At 41.3% G+C, this 13970-nt stretch overlaps 2 protein-coding genes across 5 annotated transcripts in view; one reads left to right on the forward strand and one right to left on the reverse strand.

Annotated features, from left to right (window-relative positions):
* Positions 1-246: 246 nt before the first annotated feature.
* rnf6 (ring finger protein (C3H2C3 type) 6) lies at positions 247-5741 on the reverse strand. Of its 4 annotated transcripts, none has more exons than XM_020600040.1 (4): positions 5610-5741; positions 4573-4728; positions 4186-4350; positions 247-3063 (listed from the first exon to the last, which is right to left on the reverse strand). In XM_020600040.1, the coding sequence occupies exons 2-4, from the start codon at positions 4718-4720 to the stop codon at positions 1328-1330; spliced, it is 2049 nt and encodes a 682-aa protein (XP_020455696.1). In that variant the 5' UTR covers positions 4721-4728; positions 5610-5741; the 3' UTR covers positions 247-1327. The 4 variants fall into 4 exon arrangements, with proteins under 4 accessions (XP_020455696.1, XP_020455697.1, XP_020455695.1 ...); XM_020600041.1 differs by lacking the exon at positions 5610-5741 and adding an exon at positions 5584-5604; XM_020600039.1 differs by lacking the exon at positions 5610-5741 and adding an exon at positions 4964-5143.
* A 1546-nt stretch (positions 5742-7287) lies between these two features.
* cdk8 (cyclin dependent kinase 8) overlaps positions 7288-13970 on the forward strand; it is a 10962-nt gene continuing 4279 nt past the window's right edge. The window contains 7 exon segments of the mRNA XM_020600036.1: positions 7288-7784; positions 9035-9110; positions 9599-9709; positions 12276-12416; positions 12967-13024; positions 13101-13232; positions 13346-13489. Of these exon segments, the coding sequence (XP_020455692.1) occupies positions 7657-7784; positions 9035-9110; positions 9599-9709; positions 12276-12416; positions 12967-13024; positions 13101-13232; positions 13346-13489 (790 nt within the window). The 5' untranslated portion in view covers positions 7288-7656.

Here is a 13970-nt window from a genome sequence, read left to right on the forward strand (position 1 = left end):
ACAAATCATTAGCAGCTTATTAGCAGTAAATGTAGTTTTGGAGCCAGAACTGTAGCAGATGCTCCAAACATCAACAATCTTCCAGCACCTATCTCGTGAACAATAATTTGAGTTAGCCAGACAACAATTAAATTAAACCTTAAATTTTTCCTTAGCAGATACAACAATGGATTACTCATGTTCCAAGTTTTTCCTTAGCAGATACAACAATGGATCCAAAACCATATCAAGAACCAAGAGGTAACACTGATTTCAGGGCTTTTAATAGACACGATAATTGGGCGCAACTAATGTAAACAACAATGAAGACCAACATTAAGCAATACCATCTTTTCTCTCCACACCGCACAACTCTGTGATAAATTGAATTGATTATCACATACCTTCTGCATTACATTTGAATTGTGCTGTTCATATAGGCGAGGCTAATGATTTCAGTGTTGCTCATGATGGTGGGTACTTTTAAGGATGAACTTTGTATCGTGATCTGAATGGAACAGGTGTATGGGGCTTAAGCAAATATTACTAGATGTGCAGAATAAAACATATTTCAAAGTAGATTGCTCATACACAGCTGAGTAAATGATAGATTTCTTGATGAACTGTAAATGAACACTTTAAAGTGGTGAATGTTAAAAGAAACTGGAGGATTCCTGGGATGTAAGGAGCATCTTTCTTCAAAACCCTTAGATACAAGCATTGGTGACTTATTTACAGCTTATACCGAATAAATCAAGTCTAGAAGTAATTTGTGTAGTCCATTTGTGACAAAGACTCCACATGTATCTGACAATAAAGAGTTAAATTGAGACTAATCAGTAGTGGCTACAGGAGTTCCTTAAGCATTAAAGGACAATGTCAGCGATTCTGGACAACAATGGAGGTCTATGGCACAGAAGAATAAGCTAAACCAGGGTGTGAATTCACAGATATTATGGTGAGTACACAAAATCTATTGTTGGTTTTAGTCTCTGTATGGAATATTTGGAAGATACCCTCCCAAAAAATAAAAATGACTGACATTATCATTTAATGTTGTCCATTGAAGGGGGCCTCTAAAGCGCTGTGACCATCAAAACAGGTAAAAAGAAGAAAAAAAACATAAGTTACTGAAACCAAAGTCTAAAAAAAAAAAATAAACCTGTTAAATGTTTGCATTGATGCATTTATTTTCTTTCCCATTTTGGTGCAACATTCTTTACCTTTAACGCAATTTATAGCTTCAAAGAGGCAAAACCATGAAAGAGCTATGTACATGCAAAGCCCACTTGGATCTGCTCTGTTCAGCCAGCCTGCAACATTGTAGTTGTGTTTGTGAGCAAATAGGTCAATCATGATGCACTGCAAGTATGGGCTGCCTGCAGATGGGGCAGGTGTTGTTTTCAGAGAGCCAGCGGTCAATGCAGTGGATGTGGAATTCATGAGAGCAGGGCAGACGGCGCAGCTTGTTGCCCTGGGCATACTCATTGATGCAGACGCTGCACGCACGACTCATCTCCCCCTCCAGGTTGGTTTGACCATAAATACGTGTTGATAGATTGTCAATTTGCTCTCTAGTCAGGCCCCTAGGATGTTCGTTATCTTCCTCATCATTAAGCAAAAAGAAATGTGCCAGCCGCAGAATGGGTAGAGTACCATTTTCTACCAGGTTGTTGGTGTCTCTGCTGGTGGCCTGTCCCTCGGTAGTGCTCACTACCCCTCCTCCAGACCTGGCCTGCCCACCCTGGTCCTCCTCACTTCCCACCAACCTTAGTCTCTCCTGGCCTACTCCACCTATACCAACCTGACCAGTTGTGCCCTCAACCGTATGCAGACGACCGTCTTGGCTGGTGTCACTGTTTGTGACACTAGCATCTGTGTGGTTAGGTACAACATTTTCAGAATCTGCCTCCGTCTCCATTAGGGAGCTCAACTCCCCAAATCCAGTCATGATCTGGCGCAAGATGGAACGCAGGGCATTGGAGTTGGGCTCCCCAAGTCCAGTCTCACTGATGCGTCTCAGTGGAATCCGGATAGTACTCACATAAGTGCGGATCCCAGCTCGCTCAGAGCGGGAGATGGTGCGTCTAAATCCACCACTGTCACTTTCAAATGTGACAGTATTCTCTGCAACTCGGGCACGTGAACGTGTTCTACTGGCAATACTGTCCCGATCACGGTTTTCACCAGGTCGAATCCTTCTCACTTGCAGGTCCAACATGATAGTTGGGTGACGTCGGACTGCTGAACTTCCTGCTCCTGTTACATGTGATTCAGTCTCACGTTCTGCTGTCTCCGTTAAAGTTGCAGGTTGGGCCACAGAGCTCATCCCACTGCCTGGCTCAACATTCTGGACAACAGAGCCACTAATACCACTGCCAGATGGTGTAGTGGTACTGGCAACAGGTATTCTGTGCAAGGGGGAACGGCTTCGCCTTAACATGCGGGGTGAAACCCAACTGCCTGTTATAGCCCTGCGCACAAAACCACGCGATCGAGTTCTACTCCTGCGTGATACATGTTCAACTGTTGGGTCCTGAGGCCTAGACTGGGGTGATACACGGGGACAGTCAATAGAAGCAAACATCTCATCACGACCCTGATCCACTTCTGCATTTAGGGCTTGAAGTTGCAATGGTGCAGTTTGATCAAGAGTAGGGCTGGGAACAGTGTGAAGTGGTGCTATAGAGTGCAAAGTGGAACCTCTCCTCTGGCCAGCAGCTGAGGGTGGCACTGGTGGAGGCAATGCAGGGGGGCTCACAGAAGGAGTGGTTGTGCTTCTGCGCCTGCGCCGTGTTGCTGCCCTCCTCCGTGAAGTGGGTGGACTTGAGTCTGGCCCAGTCACTGGCAGCTCTGCAGTGTCCACAGTGTCATTATGCTCTCCTGGCTCTGGCTGATCGTGGTTAATGTTGATCTCCAGGCTAAAGCGGAACTCTCCACTGTTAGGGTTGGTACGGCTGACGGCACGCCATGTCTGATTGCCACTCTGTCCACTGCGAGTAGCATTACCAGTGCGCCTGAAAGTGTTCAGCCACTCCAGCAGTGAATCACCATTAGAAGTTTCTGCTCCAGACTCTGTATCCCCTGTAAAAGACAAGTATCGGTAAGACTGTAAACTAACATGTATCCGTCCTAAAATGATAAGAAAACCTTAAATAAAAAACTAAAGACTGAAATGTAACTCTTACAACACTGACATTTTTAACCAAGCTGTTTCACACCTTTTTCAAAGCCAGAACTTCCATCGTATTTATCAACAGGCTAAACCAGACTTGTAGTTGAACAATGTGTTCTTTTGTAATGTTTAAAGAGAATATATTCTGCAGGATTTGCAGGGTCATATTCATTACTATATATTATTATACAACTAATTATATTCCTCATAATGTCCATTTCTGCAGCACCTATTTTCACTCTTGGTCTGAAACAACTCGTTTTACCTCTGTCTTTTTCAACGCTTAGTTTATACTTGACATTCTCACCCATGAGCTGGCAGCAAGCACCATATGCGAGGCTACAACTGCTGATGCACGATGCGCATTAGTGTTGTTTCGGCTGGTTGAGCATCTCCCAAGTTTTCTAATTTGGCACATGCAGTGTGCAACACAAAACTGGAAAAGTAGGTAATGGATGAGCTGGATGCAAGCTTATGTGGTATGCTAGCTAGATACCACATAAGCATTCACTTGGCTGTACCCAGCTCTGTAGGTTTGACATCTGCCAGCTAGCTAGCTACACGATGTATTTTTCTTCTATTGCTATTTCAGCATTATGTTTTTCTAAGCAAAACCTATCATTTATGAGAAGACTGCAGCAAGTCAAGCTTGATTATAACAGCTTAAATACCACATCTGGATAGTCAAGATGAGGTATTTAAACTGTTATAAAGAAATATGAAGAATCCAAAGAGGCCAAGGACAAAAACTATGGTGGCTTAAGCCTTTTGCACAGTACCATAAATCAGACAAAATCATAAAAATATAGTGGGTCCCCTCTAAACACCAGTCTTGTTTAAATGTTAAAGCTGGCATGCGTTTGTCATCTGTTTTACTGTTATCAAACTCCAGTTATGACATGTTTTATGTTATTTTTCTTGGTTCTTCATTAATCAGTAGTGATTTATCCTAAACCATATTACACTGGGGCTAGTGAACGTCAGGCCATAAAAGACTGGATAGAAAAAAAGCACCTCCACCTCCTCCCTACCTGCCCCTCGTCTCCCTCCAGCCTCTCTCTCCTCTCCATCTGTGCTACTATTTTGCTGCTCTCCGGAATCAACACTCTGCAAGTGCTGCTCAGTACGGGGCTGAGATGAAACCCGTTCTTTTGCTCCATCAAGACGCTGCCGTAGCTCCTCGGCAGTCACCTCCCCTATGAAACATATGGAAATCCACCATGTTATATGCTGTCAGCAGCAGTGGATCAAGAAGTATCCCTGCTCCAATAGTGAGGCATACATTATCAATATCATATATTATGACTGTGACATAATACAGACTTTGTAAACTTCATACACATAGAAAATTTGTGAAATAAGGTTAAACTGACTATCTTAATCAGTGCCTTAACATAGCAAAATGAGTTGCTCCTCACCAGGGGTGCCCAGCAGATTACTGTCTCTCATTAGGCGGTACTCCTCTTCACTCAGTTCATTGATGAAGTGATAGTATGCCTCTTCCCTTCGAAGACGCTCTGCCTGCCTCCGCCGTTCATCTCCCCCACCAGGAGGGTCCATCACCATGAAAAGTGCTAACAAATGAGTGAAGGTGTTAGTAAGAGGTGGAATGTCATCTGAAGCTAGGCACTATGCCGCTAGCTTTACATGAAGCTTTCAAAAACAAGAACAAAACAAGCTAATGGCTATTCTATTGTCTTTTGGAAAGAACAGACCTTTTGCTCAGCCATTCCCGGGGATGGTGAGTTGTTTTAGATGCCACAACAACAATAAAATGCTAATTAGAATGATCGATTACCTGTGCCTTACCTGACTAATCTTTAACGTTAGTCAAGGACAACAAACAGCGCCATCAATTTTCTATCTAAAGACTCCACCGGCAACAACAGACTGAGTAAGGCTACAGTAATCTTGTTGAAGTTGAGCCAAACGACTTGCGCCATAAATTCATGTAAATTAAATGTGAATAAATGCTCAATTCTTTCGCTACAAGGAATAGTCGAGAAGTCTCCTAATAACAGCGTAGTCTTCCTGCTAGCTAACTTATATTAGCCAAATTACAACAGTAGCTACGGAAGGCCGTGTTGAAGGCAAGAGAATACGGCAACACAACTGCTGTTATCATCCTGGTCATCCACCAATAACCAGTCTAGTTTTAATCACTGATACACCAAATGTCCAATCGCTGCTCTAGAGAGGCGGGACACGGAGGTTCCTCTCCATATAAACGCAGGGCAAAGGAAACAATCTTGTTGTCAGCATTATTTAAAAAAGATGCAATTGAAATGTCAGTGCCTGGCAATAATTAACTGCGCTGCCACCAGAATACAGCAATTAGTTCTGTGGATAATTCAGGAAGGCGAAATATCGTTTTGCAAGCGCAGCTCTTTAGTTACTAACTGGGTGCTAGCGAGTTTAGCACAACTAACGTTAGCGTATAGCAGTCCATCGACACCTGTGTTAGCCAGGATAGCTGACTCGTCAGCGAGCTGAGGCTGAATAACTCCTCGGATATTAATAAGACAAACAGTCTTTCAAGCAGTTCATATGCACGGAACTTAACACTTAAACCCTAGTAAGGTTTTATAACAGATGGCAATGTCATTAAACAAAATTAGATACCTGACAAAGCAGCCGTAATATGGACGGTTTGCGTTCCTTTCCCTTCTCTCTCTAACCAAGATGGGACCAGTGGTGCTGCTTCTTCCTCCCTTTTTTTTCTTCGTCCGTTGTTTATTGTCGGTGGCAAACAGCTTGCAGGTGCATTACCGCCACCTTCTGGATTATATAATATTATATTATATTATATTATATTATATTATATTATAGTCATAATTTTTCAAGGTGTAATTTTTCTGAGATTAAAGTCAGAATTCTGAGAATAAAATCAGAATTCTGACTTTAATCTCAGAAATCTGACTAAACTCAGAATTCTGAGATTAAAGTCAGAATTCTGAGATTAAAGTAAGAATTAAAAAAAAAAAATTATGCAGTGGCCCTAAAGTCAAAATTTAAAAAAAATTTATGCAGTGGCCCTAATACTCTTCCGTAGTTACAAAATGGGGCAAGGACAGTACATGCTCTATTGCTTTCTGTAGCTCACACCATAAGAGTGTATTATAGGCTACAATATATTTCGGCACAGGGTATCACCATATACAAAAGAAATATGGTCAGTATTGGTGTGTTACTGATCATGTTTAGCCCATTGTTTGTTAAAATATGCAGTAATGAAGCTCAAACAAGCTATTAATATCTCAGTCATACCACTGTTTTTCTGAAGATTGTTGGGTGTTTTTTTATTTGGTTGATCAGTATCAGTTCAGCTAAAACAGCTTTTCAGACATCTTGATGATATGGCCATTCTCTCAATACATATTTATGAAAAGTCAATGCTAGACTATAATATTCCAGCATATCGCTGCTATTCTACTGAGTCTGTGGAAACAATGTTAGGCTGCGTGATAATAAGTATCATAGCTATCAGTGTTGCAGGCAACATTACAATAAAATACATTAAGAGTATCACATTTAGTTGTACTCTGTAAACTCCTGGTAATTCTGTAGGCTATGTGCCCCAAATGATAGTCACATTTAAATCAAAATTAAATACATTTTTTTCTTTGTTAAAAATTCTCTTCTGCACATTTATTTACCTCATTTTATCTGGCTACTTACCACTGCACTGTAACAATCTATGTAATTCTATGTTTTCCTATTTCATTTTAGTCAGCTTAATTTATATTTTCATTTTTATTGAGGTTCAAATGCTGGTCTGCATTTATTTAGTCCATAAAGCACCTTCATTTAAATCTGTGCAAGATAGGTGTCACACTTTTAATAACATAATTCTTATACTTTAGGCTAATTAAAACAAATTGATTTCTTTTATAATGAAACGGCAGGCATATATATATATAAATAAACATGCAGGATATTTCTTTGCACGTCAGTATGATATTATTGAGATATGCCACAAAATTACAAAACAGGAGAACTGTTTTTTATTTTACGATTGTTGTGATCAAATAAACTGTCAACAGCTCTTATTTGTACGAATATGAATTTCCACGTTGTACGTCTGTCTCCACCATAGACTAATATCCACATCTTGTCTGAATGGTCTGAATATATCTCATTGCTGCAGAAATTCTTCACGACGTTTTGCGACAGTGCCGTGTGCGAATACGCCGTCGTTACCGAGTGAAGTACGTCTCTTTGGAGCAGATACCGGCTGGGAGAAACGCAGCAAGAAGAGCAAGTAATAGATTTCAGGCTCGTTTTTCAACTGGAATACCCCTGAGCACCACACATCACCTCCGGTGCATAAAATTTAACCCGAAAACTCGATGTGGAAGCTGGGCTGAAGGAAGAAAGGGCCACGCTGGGGAAGGCAACTAGCTGAATTACCAAACCGAGCTCGTTTGAGTAGCCTAGTTGCCTCCCAAGCGACGCTTTAAAAAAGGAAGGAGCGGATACATTTAGCCTAAACAGAGGTGAAAATGGACTATGACTTTAAAGTGAAGCTGACCGGCGAAAGAGAACGAGTCGAGGATCTGTTTGAGTACGAAGGATGCAAAGTGGGAAGAGGCACCTACGGTCATGTATACAAGGCGAAGAGAAAAGATGGGTGAGTTGATGACCTGCAAGGCCTCTAGCCGTGAACCCTACGCCAGCCCCCTGTGTCTTGGAGAATGCATTTTATTTTACTTAGGTCACGTTCCCCTTCAACAGTTGGCATTATTTATTTAGCAAAATTAAGGAGTGATGTGAAGAATATAGGATACAGCAGGTACATGTGCCAGATCTTGTTGATGGTCCCAATAGTCCACCACCACTCCTTTTCTGGAGGTGGGGTGCTTTTATTTCAGTCGATGTAAATATTTCTATACATCCTTCCAAACATTTTATCATCCTTTTGAGTGTCTAAAGTGTAGTATAATTTGTTGAAAAGTCTGCATTCAGCAAGCAAAGTGAGACTTTTGTTCTTTAATGAAACTGTTTTGTTGTGTATGTAGCAATCTGCTGTGTTATCTAACATGCCTACGTTTTTGGTCCTGTTGCTTTCATGCTCTTTTTTCTGCCCCCTTTTACTTTTAACTTCAGCCAACCTTCAATTCCCTTTTTTAAATTTTTATTTATTTTGCCCATATTGGAGCGGTGATAGTGGAGAGATTATGTTTGCACAATGATATGCAGCAAAGGCTCCCAGCTGAAAGTAAAGTGTGGATGCTATGGTTCATAGTCAGCACCTCAAAACCCTCCAGCACCAGAGTGTCAGCCACCTTTCAGTTTTAAATCTTTTATTTATTTCCCATTTTCCTGCTCTCTCTAATGCAATGCATGTAACAGTATTAACTATGTCTGGACCAGAGCTGGGGAGAGCTGAAGGCAGCTTGTGTTACCATACTAGGCCCATTATCACAGCCTGGACATAGTGGCAGCCAGAACCACACAGAAAAGCCCTTAAGTGTTTAAATATGGTTGAGTTCAGTTAAGCAGGCTGCTGTTTATAAGACTGTGAGCTAATTTGTGGTGCAGCAGTTGGACAAAGCCTGTGACGGCACAAAGCATGGGTTTATGAGATGATTTAGGCCAAGAGGAGGGAGGGGTTGGAACCAATTCATTCAAGTGAGAGCCCAGTACTTTGTTTGTCCCTCGCCAGCTGCCAGACAGGGCCTGTTTCCTCTCCCCTTCTTTTATTTTGAGTCTCAGAGGTGAGCTTGATTACACAGATCTGGAGGTAATGCAACTCAGCCTCTTCTCAGAGTTCCTGTGTCAGCTGCCAAGTGCCCCCCTTTATGTCTCTGTGCAGACAGCTCTCAGGGGGCCCGCAGTCTGGGCTGGTGTTGATGTTGTTGTGCTTCTCTGTGTTTGTAGGAAGGATGATAAGGACTACGCCCTTAAGCAGATTGAAGGCACTGGCATCTCCATGTCAGCCTGCAGAGAGATTGCAGTAAGAACAGCTTGGCTTTCTCTGTCCCTTTCGTTTGGTCTCTGTTTAACACCTTTATGCCAGTGCTAGGAGCTTTATGTAATATCTGATTTACCTTTCTTCACAATGCGAGTCAGTAACAACAGACATAAAATAGGAAAGCTAGAAGGAATCAACAAACAAAACAGTAGAAAATAGACAAAGTAATGCGCATGAGCATAAATTAATCCTTACTGCCACTTTTTTAGCAAAAATGTTTTTTAACAAAAGTGTTATTTGTTGCACAGCTATGTCCTTGAATTGAATTTAACTGTGCATGTGTTTTTATTATATTGTCCCCCTACACATACAGTCTGCAGAACACTAGATTATTCACATTTCACACTTCATACATTCACTAATTGGCACAAATTGACTATCACATTCATGATTTTTGACTCTAAACTCTGTTTATTGCAGCTGCTGCGAGAGCTGAAGCACCCCAATGTCATCTCACCTGTTTATTGCAGCTGCTGCGGGAGCTGAAGCACCCCAATGTCATCTCACTGCAGAAGGTTTTCTTGTCACATGCAGACCGTAAAGTATGGCTGCTCTTTGACTACGCCGAGCATGATCTCTGGGTAAAATACACACACACACACACATACTGGAGCTGCATGATATGATTTATCAAAAACAGTGTTATCTTGCTTTCTAAACATGCAAATAGGAGTGGGTTTGATATTTTTCTCTAAAATTCATTTTTAAACATTTATTTAAAGGTTTAGACAATACACATGCGCATACTGCAGAATCCCTATTTATGCAAGTACAATGACACATGCTAAAACAAAGTCAGTATAAGTGGAAGTTCACTCATCATGTCTAAAAATGCATGGAAAACCCCAGCCGTGCCATTTTCTCTTTCTTTCTAAAGCGCTGGTGGTGTCTGCCATTGCTAAGCAACCATGAGCTGCGTGCTGCATGACTACGAGGAAGTTGCAGGATACCAGTGAATTTTCTAGCGCTGAAAATCTCGTGCAGTAGCTCTGCTACTAGATTTATTTGTTGACAAGTGAGGGAAATGCCATGTTTGGGTGCACCACAATTCGTCAAACACCAAGGAAGCACAGAGAATTTCACCAACTGATCCAGGAGCTGCATCCTCTATCTTGGCTGAGCTTTGAACTGGAATTATTTATTTATTTATTATTTAAATGTGAACTGTTACTTTTTTAAGAGGGAGAAAGATGCAGACATTCACAAATGCAGAATTACTCATACTGCTGATACTGCATACATTATACTGACATTCACCATCAGCCAGTTATAAGGAAGGAGGCTCAACATGGTGCTGATTATGCACTGCTAAACCTTATTAAAACACATTAACCAAGGCACAGAGACGGGCACTGCAGTTGGCGATTCATACTTAATACATAAATAGACATCAGTCTTGACTCCAAACTTGCACCTGACTGACTCCAGACTTGACTCATGATCCTTTAACACATCACACCGTGCATCTGCCAACTACAGGCATGTGACTTGTGTCCCCAAACAACAAAGCTCCATTCAACACCAGCTAATTTGTATATTGTAACCCTTGGATAAAAGGATTTAAAAACCCCTGTGCTTAACAGAAAAAAAGTGCCTCCTGTAAAGAATGTGGGACAATGTAAACACTGGGGTGCCCACATCCAACATGAAACCTCACTCAGAGAGGATAATGTTGCAGATATCCTCTAAGTTAGCTAAGTTCAATGTTACATTAGCTGTTTTGTATGTCAGGTGTATTGGCTCATATTAGGCTCCTTATCTTTGTCAACATAATACAGATGTTCAGAGTGACATGTTGAACTTTACTGCCAGCACAGACTTCTTGTTCATGGTTATTTGCTAAGCTATAAACCTGTTGGTGTGCTTGATAAATGTCAAACTGTGTTGATACTGTTACCTATTATTCATAATGTATCTCAACACTGCAAAAAGAGACATAACAGTCTTGCACTCCCTGCCAGACTCAGTGGGCCCTACACAGTGACTGTTTTGGTTCTGTGAAGCTGCAGATAGCTCATAAGGACACAGTAGCAGCATTGAATGCTTTTTTTTTTATTGTTAAGTGAGAGGTCAGATAAATAGAAGAGATCTGTGAACTGCAGTGTTTGAGGTGATTGCAGCATCTATTTCAGAGACAAATAGTTCTTTTAATGCATGTTCATTCTCTTCATTTTCAGTTAAGGTATTGTGTTTAAAGGGTATTATACCTGTGGTTCCTATACTATAAGTCCTTATCAGTAATTACACTGGACACTAGAGGAGACTAGACAGTGCTCAAATTCTAAACTGGCATTACCTGGATAGACTGACCACAAATTTTCAGTCTAAGTGGTTACTTTGTTGCTGAAAAAAAAAGTCAAAACTTAATAAATTGGCATAATACCAGTCCTACAGATGAAGATCTTATCAGCTTTGAGCCTGGTTTCAGGCTCTCGCACTGCTGTCGCTGAATAGAGTAAATCTTTCCCCTGTTGCTTCGCTGGGCTCCTTCAGTCCCTGTCTTACACAGCAGGGTGTACTGAGTGACAGCACTCAGTTTCCATTGATAGTGAATAGGCAGCTGTCATTAACCCAGGGATTTGTTTCTTTATGTACTTGGAATGCTCAGCAGTACAGACACACTTTGGGCACAAGAGGGCTCACATACAGCACTCACAGTGGTGAATAAGCTTTAAAAATATTCTGGTATCCAAATTACGATGCAGATCAGCATCAAGTCAATTGTGAGCCATACCCTACCTTTCCAAAAAAAATCTCATCCAGATCCGTTCATTACTTCTCGAGTTGTGCTGTTGGCAAACAAACCAACAAACACCGGTATAAACATAACTCCTGCCCATGGCGGAGGTAAAAATGCTTCTGCAGTAGAGACTGAATTAGAGACTTCAGACTTGACTCTGACTTGCACCATCTCCGCCAAGATGTCTTCAAAAGTCAAACCTGCATCTGGCATTTATAGTTGTTAGTGCTAGAACTGAGTTAAAATGTCTTTTTTGCCACAGAGCTACAGCACTCAACATTCCCTTCGTAAGGAAGTGGGAACATGCTACACACCAACTCATGTCTCCTGTAGAACACAAAATGATGTGTTTGAGTTAACATGTACAGACACACTGCAATTATTAGTATTATCTTGTCTTTCCATAGCACATTATTAAGTTCCACAGAGCATCCAAGGCCAACAAGAAGCCACTTCAGCTGCCTAGAGGAATGGTCAAGTCTTTGCTCTACCAAATCCTGGATGGCATCCATTACCTCCACACCAACTGGGTCCTCCATAGAGACCTTGTAAGAGGATTGGGAAACTGGTGGGAGGGGGAGAGGCAAAGCAAATGGGAGGAGAGGAGGAGGAGGAGGAAATATTTAGGTAGAAGGGATGACAAGCTAACAGTTGGTGTTTGATTGAATTGTTTTTTGGACAAGAATCAATTCTACATGTGTTTAGTCATGAAAGAGGTTTTGACATGTTTTGCAAACAAGTCGATCATGATTAGTATACAGCAGTTTGTTGCTAATTGACTGTACGCTTCTAAATAGATAATTTAAAAATATTCTCAAAGTAGTCTCAGACATTTTTTTTACAGGGAGCACAATCATGAAGCCAGGTTATTTTCCATTTGCATTTCTGCTTGTCAGCAGTGAGATGTAAATGGTAGACCTGTCCTGTGAGCTCCTCTTGGATTATCCTGTGTCCACTAGAGGGCAGAAACATAGTTTTGATTAAATAACACATTCAGGACTGTAGTTCAGCACCCAAACAATGATGCATTCATCTCAGCAGATTTACTGTCAAGTTTTTACAACATTTAGATTTTGTTTGTCTCTTATTCTCCATCAGAAACCAGCTAATATTTTAGTGATGGGAGAAGGGCCGGAGAGGGGTAGAGTAAAGATTGGTATGTATAATACCTCTTTTTTAATGTTATTTATTGTTTAAATTTGCTATTACTGGCTAACATGTTAGTTTTGCAGCGGACATGGGGTTTGCCCGTCTGTTCAATTCACCGCTGAAGCCTTTAGCTGATCTCGACCCAGTGGTGGTCACCTTCTGGTACAGAGCTCCTGAATTGCTGCTGGGGGCGCGGCACTACACCAAAGCCATCGGTGAGAATTGTGCAGAACAGTCTGTCTGTGCATCTGCCTGTGTGTGGAAATGTGCAGCCAGTTCAACTGACTTTAGTGACAGTGGAAATGTATGTGTTCTGCTTTCCTTTCAGACATTTGGGCGATTGGCTGCATCTTTGCAGAGCTGCTGACGTCTGAGCCCATATTTCACTGTCGCCAGGAGGACATTAAGACCAGTAATCCTTACCACCATGATCAACTTGACCGCATCTTTAACGTTATGGGTTTTCCTGCTGGTGAGACTCTACTGCTGCCAAATATTCAGAAAAAAAAATTATTCACTTCTTTAAATCATTACATACTGATTTGAGAATGATTTATCAGAACAGGTTGAAAAGGGGATGTATTGCTTTTGACAGTAAAACAAATAAGTGCTTCTGATTCTTCACAACAATCTATGTATATTCATAGTGTTTAGCTGCTGTTATACCAAAGTCTCTGTGTTCCCTTTCCTGTGGGAAAAGGCATTTTCCATCCCTAGCAAAGGCAAATTATTTCCTTGGCCTTCTCTTGCACCGGTGTAGACTGTGGGCTCTGAGCACAGATCCACTGACACGATAGATGAAGCTGCTGAGTCACAAACATAGAAACCTTTACTTGCAGGGCAACATTAGGGCCTATATTTTCCAGTTCACTTAAGCTGCTTCTCATCTTTTTTTCCTTCCACCATCTCTGCTGCTCTATTTGTGTAAGTCACCAGTCTCCTTGATGGATTTT

Source organism: Monopterus albus, unplaced genomic scaffold (assembly GCF_001952655.1).
Source record: "Monopterus albus unplaced genomic scaffold, M_albus_1.0 scaffold44.1, whole genome shotgun sequence".
Taxonomy (NCBI): domain Eukaryota; kingdom Metazoa; phylum Chordata; class Actinopteri; order Synbranchiformes; family Synbranchidae; genus Monopterus; species Monopterus albus.

Coding starts and splice junctions, on each gene's coding strand:
- rnf6 (XM_020600040.1), bottom strand. CDS start 4,720: ATGGTGATGGACCCTCCTGGTGGGGGAGATGAACGGCGGAGGCAGGCA. Junction 4,351..4,572: donor TAATCTGCTGGGCACCCCTG/GTGAGGAGCAAC, acceptor TATGTTTCATAG/GGGAGGTGACTGCCGAGGAG. Junction 3,064..4,185: donor TGGAGGGAGACGAGGGGCAG/GTAGGGAGGAGG, acceptor TGTCTTTTACAG/GGGATACAGAGTCTGGAGCA.